The following is a 17,500-nucleotide window of genomic DNA, read 5'->3' on the forward strand; positions in this document are numbered from 1 at the left end:
TGTGACGGTTCCACCTGAAGACGGAAGCTTGTGTTGACTCCGAAACGTCGTGATTTTTATTTAATTTTTATTTTACTTTTATTAATTTTAATTTTTTACCTACGTGACTTTACCGAAAAAACCTAAGAATATGAATCCTTGCAGTCACGAAAGCTTCAAATCTAGAATTAGGTACTACAAGATCCAACCATGTCCGTCCGGTGCTTGCTGAGCTGAATTGGCTTCCGGTTACTGAACGAAAACAAAAGGTCGCACACGTTACACACAGAGTGCTTGCCGCAACTTGAACCACAATATCTTGCTGATCTCGTTAAGTAGCATAAACTATCACGCACACTCCGTTCATCCTCACAGTGGCTTATGGCGAACCATCGAACAAAGACGGTCACTGCATTACGCGTTTTCAGATGGGCTTCTGCGACCGTTTGGATCGCTCTTCCTTCCAATATTATTAGGAAGCTACTGAAGATATTACTTTAAATCTAAATTGAAAACTCATTTCTATAGAACAGCTTCTTGTGTTTGGTTTGTTGTCCTTCCTCCGCACCTACGATGAGCACAGTTGGCTACGTACAGCGCAAAAGAAGTTCAATATACGTACATATATAAGTCTGGGTTCAAGCGCAATATCTAATGAGATAATAACGGATCAGTCAATACAGGCAATCCTGCAGACAATCTTAGCTTGGAAATCTGCACTGTGAAAACGACAAATGCATATCAAAAAATCTAATCGTGAGTATATTTGATGTGTGCACCTTTTTTAAAGAGTGCAGGCTGTCACAACGATGCTATGTCTCAAAGACGAGTATAGTGTGTGGGTTTTATCGACACAGGTATTTTGCGAGAAATGTTTGAAGTTGATAAATTTAGGCCAGGGTGTTGGCATATGCGGACCACTCATTTTATAATAATAAGGAATAATTCAAGTCAAATCTGAAGTAAATGGTGGGTAGTTGTTGGTTAATACACCCAAATTATTAACCAGGGCAGCCGCTGGGCTAACACAACAAACCTCTGCAACAAATGGCAAACATAACACCGCTCGGCCATGCGACATCATGCTTGTGGCCTATCTGCCAACCGCTGCACCTTTGGCTTTCCTGAACTGTTGGAGGCGCAGAGGCCCCACTCGGTAGCCTTCCAGAGCTGCCAGGAAAGCGATCCCAGAAGCCTTTGCTGGCGCCTGTCCTACTTCCGGGTACAGGTTAGGCAGCACTTTTGAATTCAGCCACTTCCACAAGTCTTTCTGGTCCGTCACCTGCACCAACAGAAGATAGACAAGGTTAAACCTACGGTTTTTCACCTCTGAGACACACAAAAAATAGGACATATGAGGAGAAGAAAATCTCACAAGACTGGGAAGAGGAAAAAACATGTAAAAATGCATCGTCTTGAGTGGTGTATGATTAGGCAACTGACAAAATCCGGGATTTTTTACGTCCTGGGAAGACTCACAAATTCCGTAAGATGATGCCACATGAATTGACATCATCGGATGTGTGCATGGCATGTGAAGTCCTTGCCATAGTAAAAAGGCTTCACCCTTAAAATATATTGCCAAGTTCTGGTCAACTCTATGATAAATTTGCCCAGTTGTCTAGGGGTGAAGTCGCTAATTGTCAAGACCGCTTTATAATAAAATTTCATTTACATTGTTCCATCGCTACTGCAGTAATTGTGACCCTCTACACCCCCTGTTACAGATAGATGGATGAGCAAAACTAATGATTCATGCTGTCAAGCTGAAATAGAAAACCGCTGAAAAAGATCAGCGATAGTTTTCAATGTCGTGGGTTTTCCCTGGGCGCTGTGGTTTCCTTCTACGTGTATAAACATGAATTGGCCAATATGACCTTAATATATAGTGGACTGCAGAGCCTGGGGCGGGGGGGGGAGATTTGGCACCGCATCATCGTGTGATTGCCTTCCCATTCGTCGAGGGTTCCTCGCACCGCAACATTGTTCTCTTTCTACGACAGCAAACAAGTACTGTGCAGTGGCGTTTTAGAAGTTGTAATTTCAGTAAACCCTCGTTATTCGCGAGTTTTGGATTTGCGTGTTTCGCATATTCTCGAGTTACTAAATGTATACCAATTTCCCATTCGCGACCTGCTGGACTCCAGTATTCGCGAGTGTATTTGCCAGACCGCCGACACCAGGGAGGTGCGCGCCGAAAATTTACATTTCAAACTATCTGCGAAGATTAGGCTCACTCCCCTCGGCTGATCACGCAGTGCTTAGTTTTGCAGTAATCCCACTCTGCACTCGCTATTGTGCATTTTTAGTTTATACGTACTCACAGTAGACTCATTTATACAGTACTAGCTTCACTACCCGGCTTCGCCCGGGACTTGGATTCACCACGACCGGCCACCTTTGTCTCCCCAGTGGCGATGTTCACACACCACACCAGTTACTTGTTTGAGGCTTAGTCGACCTAGGGGAGGCCCAGGACCGGTTCAAATAATCGTCACCTGTGGTGGCCGTGAGCAGGAATCAAACTCGGGTCGCCGGGTTCGTAGCGCTGCGCGCTAACTACTACACTACCACTCCCCCCCCACACACACGCGCGCATCCATAGGTACACATACACTCGCTTGCTGCAGACACACAACTTTCAGGGTGCGTACGGCAGTAAACGACTGAAATAATAAAGCAATACTGCGCGAAGAACGCCTTAGACCTGCAACACATTTGTCAGTCCCTCCAGAAAAACGCGATTATGCGATCGCATGATTCCATGCAAAATCAGCCAAAGTCCGCATATTTATGCGGGGGGCGCGTTTTTTCAAATACGCCGCACTTTTGCCGCATAAATTGCAGATTTCCGCGCGCAAAATATGCGGGCTTGCATGATTTCATAATCCCCGCATTTTCGTTGCAAAAAGTCACATATATCTTAGCAGAAAGTTGAAAAATGTTGCGTTTACTTCACACAAGCGCAGCCATTTCCCCTGTTGCCATGGGAACGTTATGAAGTGACGTCACTCATTACGCGACATCATTGAAAAGCTGCAAACCCCGCGATGCCAATGAAACCATGATGAAGAGTTTATGCAACTTTACAGTTGTAAGATTGCACTTTTTTGTTAGTAGTATGTAAATTTACATTACTGTAAGACTGTACTGTTACTGTATTGCTTACGTTACTGTGCACTGAAAACACTTATTTTAACAGAAGATGTCTGTTTTGTATAGCTACCTCTGTAAAACAGGAAGCACACATTTAATTTTTTAATATTTTATTTATTCATTTTTACAGAAGTTGTAGCATATTCATTTTGTAAAGCTACAGAACTTGTTCGACTCAATGTTTTGTAAGTTTGAGCCATCTGTTTGTTAAGGTCTGAAATAAAACAAGATGAGAACTTAAATATTCCCAGCACTTTCTGTGATGTAGTATGCTTGCTTATCATAGGAAGTAATAAGAAATGACTCTTTACATTAAAGTAGTAGCCTAGTGAATAGGGTGTTGGGGGAATCACTTTTTTTTCTCTTTTTCATCAAACCGCAGTTTTTGCAAGTTCCCGCAATTTTTGCAAGTTCCCGCAATTTAATCGCGTAAAATTGCATAAATATCCCGCATATTCCATCGCATTTTTAAAGAAAACGTGCCGCATAATCAACGATTTTTGCCCGCAACAATCACCAAAAAACTCCGCGTTTTTCTGGAGGGACTGATTTGTATTTCACTTTACCCGCGGAGGGTTGGGGGGTGACATGAGCAGGCACACTGCGTTACGCTTCCGCATACGGGTCACGTGACAGATGTGACGTCACGGCTTACTTGCCGTGCAAAATATATGCATTATTGCGCCCCCCCCCCAAAAAATACAAAAGTCTATTTTTAGAATTGTTGCATGGTGTACAGTCTGGAAAGTACCCACATGGCAAATTTCAAGTTTGTTGCATGTCGGGAAGTACCCTAAACATTTTTAACAGGCACACATATTCACACATTTCCTTTATATATATAGATAAATAAAGAAGTCGACTGTGAGGTCCATTAAACAGAAGGTGATTGCAATCAGGGAGGGTGTTGCGGCTAGTGCTAAAATGATTACTGTGCATTGTTATTAAACACCTGCATCTCCTGATTTATTCAATACCACCTCCACCATCGTCAAACCATCATCATCATCAAAGGTAATGGAAAAACCCAGGTCTTTCAAATGTATGTTCTCATTGCAGTCCTTGTTATTAAACATTGACTATTTCCCTCATGTTCACTCGTACCAGGAATGTAACCCAATTTTTCACATTGGAACAAGGTTTCTGCATTCATAAAGTCTGCATTCGTGAATGTTTTTCACGAATGTAACCCTCGTGGATAGAGAGGGTTGACTGTTATTATTACTGTCGCTGCTGTCATGGGGAAAATGCTGCTTGCCTTATCGAAGGAGCTATCGGTGAAGGTTCTCCTCAGCATGCGGTGCATCAGGAAGGTGTGGTCGCCGACACGCGTGTACACGATGATCAGCAGCACCGATATGAGCGCGAGGTAAACGGCGAATTCCTTGAGGTAAGAGGAGGCTGCCTTCTCCTGGCTGACCGCCTCGCGGATCTCGACCAGAGTCTCTGCCGGAGGAGGGCCCGTTATGTGGTCCAGCTCCGGAAGCTCGACAGCATCATCCTCCAGGTCTGCAGACAAAGGTAAAACGGTAAAGGTGCAGCCCTGCAATTGCTCGTGCGCATGTCTGCTGGCAGAAGGCCTCCACGAGAAGGAACTCTGTCGAGCCTATAGAAACAAATACACTCATACTCTCTGAAAACACACGTTATAAGTTACACCCCGTGGTCAATCCACTGCTGGATGGAGGAATTCTGATGCCGACGCTGTTGTTCTACGGGCTGTTCTCCAAGATGAAGTAATGAAGCTCTATGGTATCCACTTCTCTGGGCCATTCTTCAACAAGAACGGTTGCTCTGCTCTGCAAGATATCCGTGAGGGTACTTCCGTGGTCTGAGATGATGCCGAGAACACATTTGGAACAAATGGAATACACTGGAAAAATGACCCATAGACATTTGAGGGTTAATAATTGTCATAATATTATAATATACAATACTTATTTATATGTATTATTAATTGTGTTGCAAAAAAATAAAGTTGCAGTCCTTGCAGATGCTTGCCTGCACCACCGCTGACAGAAGGGTCACCAATAGAGGGCACTCTGGAGAGCTCTTTAGATCCTGAACAAGCTCATGGCACATGGAGCGAAATGTCGGATATCATGCCAAACAGCACGCAGTACGATCAAAAAACACGACTAAGAGCTGCACAGCACCACCATGACAATCTATGCAGTGCTTTGTTGCTCTAGTAATTGCAGTGATGTAATCATGTTATCAGGGTAGTGCGCCAAACCCCAGTCTCATGATTAGCACAGCGCTGTCAGGTGTGTCCTTGTGTGTGGTGGGAAACCCGGAGGTGTTTGTGTGTGCGTGTGTGTGGTGGGAAACCCATACTGCTCTCGTGCTTTGTGACCGGGCGAGGTAAATTTCTGTCCTTCAGGTAGACCAGGGTGTCCTGGTCCTCGTATTGCTGCTTTTTTTTTGCCACAATGGCACCCAACATCGACAGCCCGATCACCTGCATTCAAACAAGTGTTTTATAGTATGTACACACAAGCATTCAAGCAACCAGAAAATACATACACTTTGAGATATAAAACCAATGGGGGCCTAGTACTGTATTCACCAATCCGTGTGCATTATTGATTTGTTGGTCATTCTGATGGCAGCACAAAGAAAAGCTGTATCCATAATTTCTCAACCCCCATAAGTCCCATGCTAAGGTCCATCCATGGAATGTATTAATACAAATATAGGTACAAACACACACAATGACTTAACATAAGCCATTGACATCATTATTATCGTCATCAGAAATGTGTTAGGGTTTGCATGAATATCGCACTTAAATGCCTCAGTAACTCATAGCACCTTGCCTCACATCTCAAACATTCTAGTTCCCTGCTGCCGTCTAGCATTGGGGATCCCCGTGGGCAGCTATCTCTCTGTGGTACAAGGCATATGCAGCACTGGCCTGCTACTGTGCATTAGTATGACAGTGTGGGGGGGGGAGAAGTTGGGCTTTGTGGCTCTTCCCAAAGAGGTATTGTCATCTCTATGGGTTATTCCTCATTGTCACCATCATCGTCATCAACTAAAACATGTCTCTCGTGAAAAGTTTTGAACAATAAATGAGCAGACAATTGATCTTCAATTAAATGGTCCATCTTCCATGTAAAAAACATAAAAGTATGTATCTTCTTGGTTCTTTCGGTAAAGTCACGTAGAAGGGAAATAATAAAATAATAAAAATAAAACATAATAAAATAATTCTCACGACGTTTCGGCTACAACGCAAGCAGCCGTCCTCAGGTGAAGAATGAAACACCACCAAGCTTGGAGCGTATATATAAGCTGGGTTGGAGGGGGAAGAAGAGCGCCTTGACAAAGGAATTTGCATATCAAGAGGAATTTAGCATATTTATGGGAAATGTGTAGGAGGTGGGCGGGGGGTTTCTAAGTCATATTATGCCCGTGCATAATGCAGGATTAGCAGCATCAAAGGGAGGGATAGGGGGTAGCATTAACAAAGGGAAGGAATGTTAATAGTATGTAGCCACAGTTACTAAACCACCACGTAAAAAAGATAAAGTATAAACTACATAGTATCATCAGTATACTAAATATACTCTCCAATAAGCTGAGCTACTAACAGTAAGTAATATATTACAATTCTATGTCGCAAAAAATATAATATGCTTCCAGCTAAACTTTTTTCTCTTACATCACACGGGTCTACCCCGTACTATATACTTCCATAGACAAACCCAACATTAAATTATATACTGTATTACTATACACACTCTATACCTTCGACTATAATATTACCCTAAGTATTATTCTACCCACCCTACTGTATACCACACTGCTGTATACTCACTATACAATTACGATACTGTATTTTACCTTATACATTGTATTAAACATTACAATTTTATACTATTTATACAATCTGCTATACACTATACCATTGACAGTCGCGTGAAAGATACTAAGAGGAAGCAACGAAATATGTCAATGGTAGGAGACTTGCAGCGAAGCAAAGAATCCATTCCCTGTGGAGAATACAAGATATATAGTCAATGCCAGTGAGTGGACTGCGGTCTGAAAGTCACCGTAAACGTGAACACAATAAGTTAAGATCCGAAATGGTTTATTACGTTCTTCCAATGATTGCTGAGCCAGAATCCATCTTCTCGGTTGAAATTGTCTCTGTCTTTGTATATGTGGATCGCCTCATGAACGAATCTCTCATTGTAGCCAGATGGCTTGCAGAGAACCTCTGTCTTGGAGAAGTCAATGTCATGTGAGCCCACTGAATTGTAACAGTGATCTGCCACGGCTGAGGTGTTTGTCCTACCGTGTTTCAGGTCTGCTTTATGTTCACGGATGTGGTCCGAGACATGTCGTTTGGTTTCTCCAATGTAACTGCTACCACAGAGGCAACTTAGTTTGTAGACGCCAGGGTACTGTATGTCTGGAACCACATATTTTACAGACGGGACCAGATCACGGATTTTATGTACTGTGTTGAATCGGACCTGGATCTTGTGTTTAATCAGGATTTTGGAGATCTTTTTTGTGACCCCAGCAATGTAGGGTAAGGTGATGGTTTTGAAAGGCTCCTCAACAGGATCCTTCTTGATGGTTGGAGTGATGGCTTTGCGGATTGTGTAGTCGGAGTAACCATTAGCCTTAAGAGCTTGGCGTCCGTGTTTGAGTTCACTGGCAATGTGTTCCTGGTCGGAGATGCAATGGGCTCTATGGTATAGAGTCTTGATGAGGGAGTTCTTCTGGGATGGATGGTGGTGGGAATCTGGTTTTAGGTAAGCATCCGTATGGGTGGTTTTCCTGTAGACAGAATGGCTCATTGAACCATCAGGTCTCCTTTTAATTAGGACATCCAAAAAGGGTAGATTGCCATCTTTTTCGACTTACATGGTGAATCTGATAGCTGGGTGTATGGAATTGATGTGGTCGAGGAATTGGTCTAGAGCAGGTCGGCCATGTGGCCAGATGACAAAAGTGTCATCTACGGGTACCTCTTCCATAAGGTCGGGCGTAGAGTGGCTGTCTGGATGGCGTCAGTCTCAAATTTCTCCATGAAAACGTTGGCTACAACCGGAGATAGGGGGGAACCCATTGGGGTGCCCTCAGTTTGTTTGTAGAAAGTTCCATTCCAGGTGAAGTATGTATTGGTTAAGCAGTGTCTCACCAGGGGGGGTACCCCAGTATCTGAATACTTGATGAAACCACATCAAAACTGACAAGCAGGTCGTCTGGGGACAGGGAAATTCCCTTGATTGCAGAAGGTTTCAACGAGAACTGTTTGGTTTGATCAAACCAAACCGTTCTCGTTGAAACCTTTTGCAGCCAGGCCACCAAGGTTATATGGCCTGCCAAAGATACATAAAGAAGATACACCTCTTCGTCCCATTATCTCTACTATCAACTCCCACACCTACAAACTGGCTCGTTTTTTGTCTGAAATCCTGCGGCCTTTCACTGGAAAAACCACCTCTGCGGTACTAAACTCTACTGACCTTGTATCGACAATCAAGGGAATTTCCCTGTCCCCAGACGACCTGCTTGTCAGTTTTGATGTGGTTTCCTTATTCACCAAAGTTCCTGTACCTGACACCATCGCAATCATTGAAGACTTGGTTCATCAAGTACTGAATACTGGGGTACCCCCCCTGGTGAGACACTGCTTAACCAATACATACTTCACCTGGAATGGAACTTTCTACAAACAAACTGAGGGCACCCCAATGGGCTCCCCCCTATCTCCAGTGGAAGCCAACATTTTCATGGAGAAATTTGAGACTGACGCCATCCAGACTGCCGCTCTACGTCCGACCTCATGGAAGAGGTACGTAGATAACACTTTTGTCATCTGGCCACATGGCCGGCCTGCTCTAGACCAATTCCTCGACCACATCAATTCCATACACCCAGCTATCAGATTCACCATGGAAGTCGAAAAAGATGGCAATCTACCCTTTTTGGATGTCCTAATTAACAGGAACCTGCGGGGTGGGCTGGTAGGAATAATACTTAGTACCGGTATAGGGATATCGACCGGGTATAGAGGAGTTAAAGAAAAAAATACTGTATTCTAGTGTAACGTTAATTAAAAGTGTTTGTTTTGACAAGAAACGCTGTGAGATTTAAAGACCCCCCAACACCACCCTCAACACCACCCCCCACCACCACCCCCCACCACAACCCCCCACCACCACCCCCCACCACCACCCCCCACCACCACCACCCCCCACCACCACCACCCCCCCCCACCACTACCACCCCACCACCCCCCACCACCACCTTCTGCACTAGGCCTCGCGAAGCCTGCCGCACTAGGCCTCGCGAAGCCTGCCGCACTAGGCCTCGCGCCGTGCTTTTCGTGCACAAATAAGGCGATTAAATGTATCTCGTCTCTGTGTTAATAAATGTTTCTTGTCTCTGTGTTAAAAAACGTGCTGCGTTTCAGTAAAGTAATTTTTTTTTTAATAAACGTGCTGCGTTTCATCTCTGTGTTAATAAGCCTGCCGCACTAGGCCTCGCGAAGCCTGCCGCACTAGGCCTCGCGCCGTGCTTTTCGTGCACAAATAAGGCGATTAAATGTATCTCGTCTCTGTGTTAATAAATGTTTCTTGTCTCTGTGTTAAAAAAACGTGCTGCGTTTCAGTAAAGTAATTTTTTTTTTTTTTAATAAACGTGCTGCGTTTCATCTCTGTGTTAATAAGCCTGCCGCACCAGGCCTCGCGAAGCCTGCCGCACTAGGCCTCGCGCCGTGCTTTTCGTGCACAAATAAGGCGATTAAATGTATCTCGTCTCTGTGTTAATAAATGTTTCTTGTCTCTGTGTTAAAAAAAACGTGCTGCGTTTTAGTGAAGTATTTTTTTTTTTGTTAATAAACGTGCTGCGTTTCATCTCTGTGTTAATAAGCCTGCCGCACTAGGCCTCGCGAAGCCTGCCGCACTAAGCCTCGCGCCGTGCTTTTCGTGCACAAATAAGGCGATAAAATGTATCTCGTCTCTGTGTTAATAAATGTTTTTTGTCTCTGTGATAAAAAAGCGTGCTGCGTTTCAGTAAAGTAATTTTTTTTAAAAACGTGCTGCGTTTCAGTAAAGTAATTTTTAAGCGAAGTTTAAAGTTTTGCCGTGATGCGCCGGAAGCGACGGCCATCTTGTTTAATTTACAGATCGCAGGGGGAGCGGGCGGCCATCTTGTCGGACAGGGTCATGCCAAGTGTTTGCAGTAGGGGGCGATGTTGATACACGGACGGACGGACGGACGGATAGTCGAACGGACGGACGGACGGACACATTAATCTATTGGTGGTCTGGTCCACTTCGTTCCTACCAGTAAAAGGAGACCTGATGGTTCAATGAGCCATTCTGTCTACAGGAAAGCCACCCATACGGATGCTTACCTAAAACCGGATTCCCACCACCATCCATCCCAGAAGAACTCCCTCATTAAGACTCTATTCCATAGAGCCCAATGCATCTCCGACCAGGAACACATTGCCAGTGAACTCAAACACGTACACCAAGCTCTTAAGGCTAATGGTTACTCCGACTACACAATCCGCAAAGCCATCACTCCAACCATCAAGAAGGATCTTGATGAGGAGCCTTTCAAAACCATCACCTTACCCTACATTGCTGGGGTCACAAAAAGATCTCCAAAATCCTGATTGATTAAACACAAGATCTAGGTCCGATTCAACACAGTACATAAAACCCGTGATCTGGTCCCGTCTGTAAAAGATGTGGTTCCAGACATACAGTACCCTGGCGTCTACAAACTAAGTTGCCTCTGTGGTAGCAGTTACATTGGAGAAACCAAACGACATGTCTCGGACCGCATCCGTGAACATAAAGCAGACCTGAAACACGGTAGGACAAACACCTCAGCCGTGGCAGATCACTGTTACAATTCAGTGGGCTCACATGACATTGACTTCTCCAAGACAGAGGTTCTCTGCAAGCCATCTGGCTACAATGAGAGATTCGTTCATGAGGCGATCCACATATACAAACACAGAGACAATTTCAACCGAGAAGATGGATTCTGGCTCAGCAATCATTGGAAGGACGTAATAAACCATTTCGGATCTTAACTGATTGTGTTCACGTTTACGGTGACTTTCAGACCGCAGTCCACTCACTGGCATTGACTATATATCTTGTATTCTCCCCAGGGAATGGATTTTTTGCTCCGCTGCAAGTCTCCTACCATTGCCATATTTCGTTGCTTCCTCCTAGTATCTTTCACGTGACGGTCAATGGTATAGTGTATAGCAGATTGTATAAATAGTATAAAATTGTAATGTTTAATACAATGTATAAGGTAAAATACAGTATCGTAATTGTATAGTAAATATACAGCAGTGTGGTATACAGTAGGGTGGGTAGAATAATACTTAGGGTAATATTGTAGTCGAATGTATAGAGTGTGTATAGTAATACAGTATATAATTTAATGTTGGGTTTGTCTATGATAGTATATAGTACGGGGTAGACCTGTGTGATGTGAGAGAAAAAAGTTTAGCTGGAAGCATATTATATTTTTTGCGACATAGAATTGTAATGTATTACTTACTGTTAGTAGCTCAGCTTATTGGAAAGTATATTTAGTATACTGATGATACTATGTAGTTTATATTTCGATTTAAAGCTTTCGTGACTGCAGGGATTCATCTTCTTGGTTCCAAGAACCAAGAAGATGTAGTTTATTCTTTATTTTTTTACGTGGTGGTTTAATAACTGCAGCTACAAACTATTAACATTCCTTTCCTTTGTTAATGCTACCCCCTATCCCCTCCCTTTGATGCTGCTAATCCTGCATAATGCACGGGCATAATATGACTTTGAAACCTCCCGCCCACCTCCTACACATTTCCCATAAATATACTAAATTCCTCTTGATATGCAAATTCCTTTGTCAAGGCGCTCTTCTTCCCCCTCCAACCCAGCTTATATATACGCTCCAAGCTTGGTGGTGTTTCATTCTTCACCTGAGGACGGCTGCTTGCGTTGTAGCCGAAACGTCGTGGGAATTATTTTATTATTTTTCTTCTACGTGACTTTATCGAAAGAACCAAAAAGATTAATCCCTGCAGTCACGAAAGCTTTAAATCGAAAAATAAAAGTATTTCTTATAGAACCCATCCTCCACACGGGCTTTGCGGAGTGCATACTTTCAGTAGCAGTTTTTCAAGATAAGTAAACTATGGACTGGTTTCTCATCTGAGTGGCCTGTTATGATCTGCGCCACCCAGTCGACTCTGTTTACATGCAAACTTAATTGATGCAAACTGTTTTATTCGTGTTTTCGTTTACACTACATTTTGGTAAAAAAAGAAAAATTCGTACTTATGTAGTAACGTTAAGGGTGTAACTATGGTGTTAGCGCCAGGCACTGTCACAAGAGTGCTACTGTGCGTCTGGAACCTCCCCTGGGACCAGAGTGAGTCTGGCATGTGAACGGGCCCAAGGGGGCATAGTCCTAGTGACGGCCTGAGAGAGGGCTTTGGGAAAGGTCTCGAAGGGGGCGTGGCCAGAGGCGGTGCAAGGCCACGCTCAGGAGCATAAAGGGGTAGTCCCAAGAGCGTTCTTGGCTGTTCTCTGGAATCAACCCTCAGCTCCAAGTCTCTCCAATCTTCGGTCTCCGCTCGGCATCGTGGGTCAGTCAGGCCGTTACTGACTGAACCGGTTATGTAGTTACCTGGTTAAAGTAGTGTCGTTACCCTGTTGGGGTCGAGAGTGTACGTCTAAGTAGTTAGCCCCGTTCGGCTGTGTAATAAACGTGTTGCCTCCAAGTCAAGTGTGTGCCTCCATATTCAACACTACACTTATTTAAACTGGGGTGTCTCTTGCAATCGAGACTTTCCAAAGGGTTTATTAATCATTCGAGAAGTTATATATTTAAAATTTTTTTTTTTAAAAATCTAACCAACATTTTATAAATAATTTTACTTTCCCAACCTTAACGGGCTGAATGAGGATGACGGATATGCAGAAGGAGGTGAGGAAGCGCACGAGCCAGCGGTTGGCCTTCTCGGGGCCCCACTCCATGCTGTAGAGGATGGTGAAGAAACCGCTCGTCCCGATTACCAGAACCACCAGCGTCCAGGCAATGTACAAGGTCCAATGCGGGAACTGCTGCGACGTGCAGCCCCCTCCTCCTCCGCCCGCCTTCTTCCAGGGCTTGTTGCCCGTGCGGCGGAAGATCTGGACAATAAGGATGCTGATCGGGACCTCCATGAGAGCGCTCGCGATCATGACGAAGAGCTCGCCGTACGTGAAGGGCCCGATGTGCGGGGTGCTGGCCTGGCCCTTGTCCGTCTCGAACCACATGGCATTGACAAGCATCATGAGGAAAAGCAGCGATACGCAGCTTGACAGCCGCTCCACTCGCGAGAAGTTGTTCTTGGACGGACGGAAGAAAATGGAGCTCCTGCGGGTGAAGAGTTGTGCCGAATATACACACATCGTATTAAACAGCAAGGTCGAGTCAGTAGCGAAATTCTCCTTGTCATTGTTACGGTTGGGGTTAATAATGTTGTAGTTTTGAATATAGTGTTGTTCGTGCAATTGCATCTCAGACGAGCTGGAAGCAAACACGGTGGTGAGCCAGCAGTTTCAACAATTGCCCAAGGTCTACAGTCCTCTTTATAATAATATGTTTTGGAGCCAGTTAATAATAATGGGTGTTTATAGATGTGTAAGGAAACCAGAACACCTGAGTAAAACCCACGCGTGCGAGGGGGCAACACAATCGCAGTCAGTGGAGACAAACTATTATTTTCCGAACTTTGCTGCACCGCCTTCTCCTGCTGAGCCAGGGTATGCACCCCGGATGGGTGAGTACAGTACCTGACTGGTATTTAAAACTACTAACAATATTTTTCATATATTTGATTTATTTTACCAGGTAAGGCACACTGAGCTATATAGCTCTTTTTCAGAAGCAACCTGGCCACAAATGATAGCTCAACGAAATGGCTTGTCACGTGTAAATGTAAAGCAGCAGCCAAATACTCTAAACGCATATTTTTTTAAATGGAGGAAAAAACCGGAGGACCTGAATAAAAATCCACGCCACCACAGGGAGAACATGCAAACTCCAAATATACAGGCGTCAGGGTTGAGATCGAATCCACGACCTCCTATATACCAAGCGAGGTAGTTAACATATCGCAACCACGGTGCCCACCGTGGCATGTGGTATGGGTGCTCCTATCCCATACAGTTCCTCACCTCTGCAAGGCCCTCAGGCTTTTTCCCCACGTCAAGGCAGCTGGTCGTATTTGGATCACATTTGCAACCAATTTAACCCGATCTCAGCTAAGGGGGGTTGAGCTTGCAAGTATTTTGGTGGGAGTTGGAAGTGGCGAGTGTCACCTCCTCATATGCACTTGGCTTTCTGTGGACTCTCCGCGTTACTCCCACATTTTGCTCATGCATGGTGTTGGCCATACTTCCTAAAGCAAGACCCTTAAAAACGTTTTACTAGAGTCTTGTATTTAGACTGCTGTGGGGTGATGCGATATCATGGGCAGCAGAGGGCAGTGCAGAAAAATCCACTTTTTCTCTCACATCTACGCTCTCCCCACCTTCAACCCACAAAGGCCAGCGTGGTGAAGTATGGTCAAATAACCCCACACAACTCCCATGGCACTGGGAGGCCCTCAACTGGCAGTGAATTTACAGAGAAGCTGTGCACGTGAACTTGTACACGTTGTTGTTACAGTAGACGCTTGATGTAACCACACTTTAAATGAGCATAGTTCTGGTATAAGCAACGCCAGTGCCTTGCTAATATCAGAAGAGCGTTCCAGACGGCCGCAGAAGCGCATCTGTAAGCGCGCGATGCAGTGAATGTCTTTGTTTATGGCCATGAACTAGTTTGATTGGAGTTGGGCACCGGTGTCTGGAAGCTTCGCGATGTGGCGCGGTACACGACGTGGCGCACGTCTCGCTCACCACAAGTGGCCTTCAGCGTAGTTGCTCTTCATAGTGGAGGAGAACAGCCTGTTGGAGTCGAACACGGTCTGGTGGTCGCTCATCGTGATATCCCTGCACACGCGTCCATCCCCCTGGTCCACCGCCAGCCAATTGTTGCACACGAAGTAGAACCTGGTGGAGGTGGAAAGCACCGAATGTCACCGAGATTCGGAGCAGCAGTGGCCACCGAGCCCTGTTCTTACCTCGCCATGCTCGGTCGAGTTCAACATAAAGTGGCCGGGTTGATTGATACAACTATGAACTATGTAACACAATTTTGATTTGAAGCTTTCGTGACTGCAGGAATCCATACTCTTTGGTTATTTCGGTAAGTCACGTAGGTAGAAATAAAACAAATAAATCACGACGTTTCGATAGCAACATAAGCCATCGTCTTCAGGTGAAAATCGCGACAGCCGCGATGTCTGCTGCGAGCAGCAAGATGTCTGCTGCCTAACTTCGCTCATTGACTTTGACATGCTTTTCTCATCAACTTTAACATGCTATTCTTGGCTATTTTTTTTCACTAACTTTTACATGCTTCTCATCAAAATACATATGCTAATCGTACATGCTAATCTGAGCTCTTATGCGCTACTTGAAGCTCATTAACTTTGCACTATAATCCAACATGCTAATCTAAATTTCATTTCCTTTAATATGCCACGCTATTTATTACCTTTCGGCTACCTTTGTTCTAAAAAAACAAAAAAAAACTCTCGCTGGTAACAGCTTCTCTTCACAAGGCAGCAGACATCTTGCTGCTCGCAGCAGACATCACGGCTGTCGCGATTTTCACCTGAAGACAATGGCTTGTGTTGCTATCGAAACGTGATTTATTTTGTTTTATTTCTACCTACGTGACTTACCGAAAGAACCAAAGAGTATGTAACACAATTTTTGTTCCTTGGTAATACGTGTTATTTTTAATTGATTATACCTAAAAGTATAGAAAATGGCTATTATTACCCACAAACTTTGCTTGTCAATGGTCCCATTTTTTCCAGTAAAAAGATGATGAAAAAAAAAGTGTCCATAGATATGACTACTCGAGCAGAGATATTAATGCTTTGATATTTGCATGGTCTTTGTACTGTTCATTTAGTGTTCAGTTACATTTTTACTTAAACTTACGTGACTGCAGGATTTCATATTCTTTGGTTATTTCGGTAAAGTCACGTAGATAGAACAAATAATAATTAAAATAAAGTGAATAAAAATACCACGACGTTTCGATCGCAACACAAGCGGTCGTCATCAGGAAAAAGAGTTAGCCTCTAAAGGCACACTGTTTATAAAGGTTTTGAGATGGGCGTAGCCAAAGTGTATCAGCAGCACCAGCAATGCCAATGCAGCAGCAATATCAATGCAGCCAGGAAATCACTGCACCCCGCTCTACACACCAAACTGCTGATGGTGGAGGTTGATTGACAAGAAAAGACAAGTCAAGTCATGACCCAAAGGTGTTGATAACATCTTTCCAATGATTGCTTTATTTTAATTATTTTATTGTTATTATTTTTTCTATCTACGTGACTTCACCGAAAGAACCATAGAATATCAATTCCTGCAGTCACGAAAGTTTTAAGTCAACATTATGTCGGCCTTGCTGTGCGCTGCGTTGCACCGCTAGCTGAGTAGATAACCTCGCGTCCAATAAACCCTCAGAGCCAGGGTGAACATCAGACTCCAAACGTCATTTATTGATTTTAACGAGGTAATAAATTAACCCGTAAAAACAAAGTTTTTCACTCTAAATCCTTTATATGCGTGGCGGCTAGAGTCCTCTCGTCCTCTGGCTTGAGATGGCTGCCACCTATGGGTCAGATGATAGTCTGCCAGCATTAAGCAATTGGTAATTAAATATTTAATTTGTTTTCCCTAAACAGTGTAAAATTTTGGAAATTATTTTTCACGAAAATTAATTGTGACACACAACGAGTCTGTGTGGAAAATGTCAGCTCGATTGGATCACGGGAAGTGGGTTAAAAAACGAGCGAAAGATTTGCACGGTCCTAAGCAAGCAAGCGAACTTAATATAAAGGATTTAAAAATATATTCGCCTGTGGAGGACGCGGGGATTGATCCCGCAACCTTTGGCATGGGAAGTGAGGGCGCTACCAACTGCGCTACTCCGCCACGGCCTGTGGAGGGGTTACGCTCTGGGCTCCTACACTGTGACGTTCAGCCAAAGCCATGAATGAGTTGTATTTGAATAAATGTAAAATTATTTTTTGTTTGCCTAAAAAGTGTAAAATTTTTGAATCTTTTTTTTTACGAACATTAATTGTCTCGCACAACGAGTCTGTGTGCAAAATGTCAGCTCGATTGGATCACGGGAAGTGGGTTAAAAAACGACCGAAAGATTTGCACGGTCGTAAGCAAGCAAGCAAGCACGCAAG

General features: G+C 44.1%; 1 protein-coding gene across 1 annotated transcript in view; it reads right to left on the minus strand.

The window, feature by feature from the left end:
• LOC144951023 (polycystin-1-like protein 2) overlaps positions 1 to 17,500 on the minus strand; it is an 82,451-nt gene that overhangs the window by 19,358 nt on the left and 45,593 nt on the right. Inside the window, exons 17-21 of the mRNA XM_078881258.1 lie at positions 15,078 to 15,230; positions 13,077 to 13,548; positions 5,473 to 5,596; positions 4,394 to 4,644; positions 1,093 to 1,261 (exon numbers count right to left, since the gene is read on the minus strand). Of these exons, the coding sequence (XP_078737384.1) occupies positions 1,093 to 1,261; positions 4,394 to 4,644; positions 5,473 to 5,596; positions 13,077 to 13,548; positions 15,078 to 15,230 (1,169 nt within the window). The remainder of the gene's footprint in view (positions 1 to 1,092; positions 1,262 to 4,393; positions 4,645 to 5,472; positions 5,597 to 13,076; positions 13,549 to 15,077; positions 15,231 to 17,500) is intronic.

The sequence above is a fragment of the Lampetra fluviatilis genome, chromosome 60 (assembly GCF_964198595.1).
Source record: "Lampetra fluviatilis chromosome 60, kcLamFluv1.1, whole genome shotgun sequence".
Lineage (NCBI taxonomy): Eukaryota > Metazoa > Chordata > Hyperoartia > Petromyzontiformes > Petromyzontidae > Lampetra > Lampetra fluviatilis.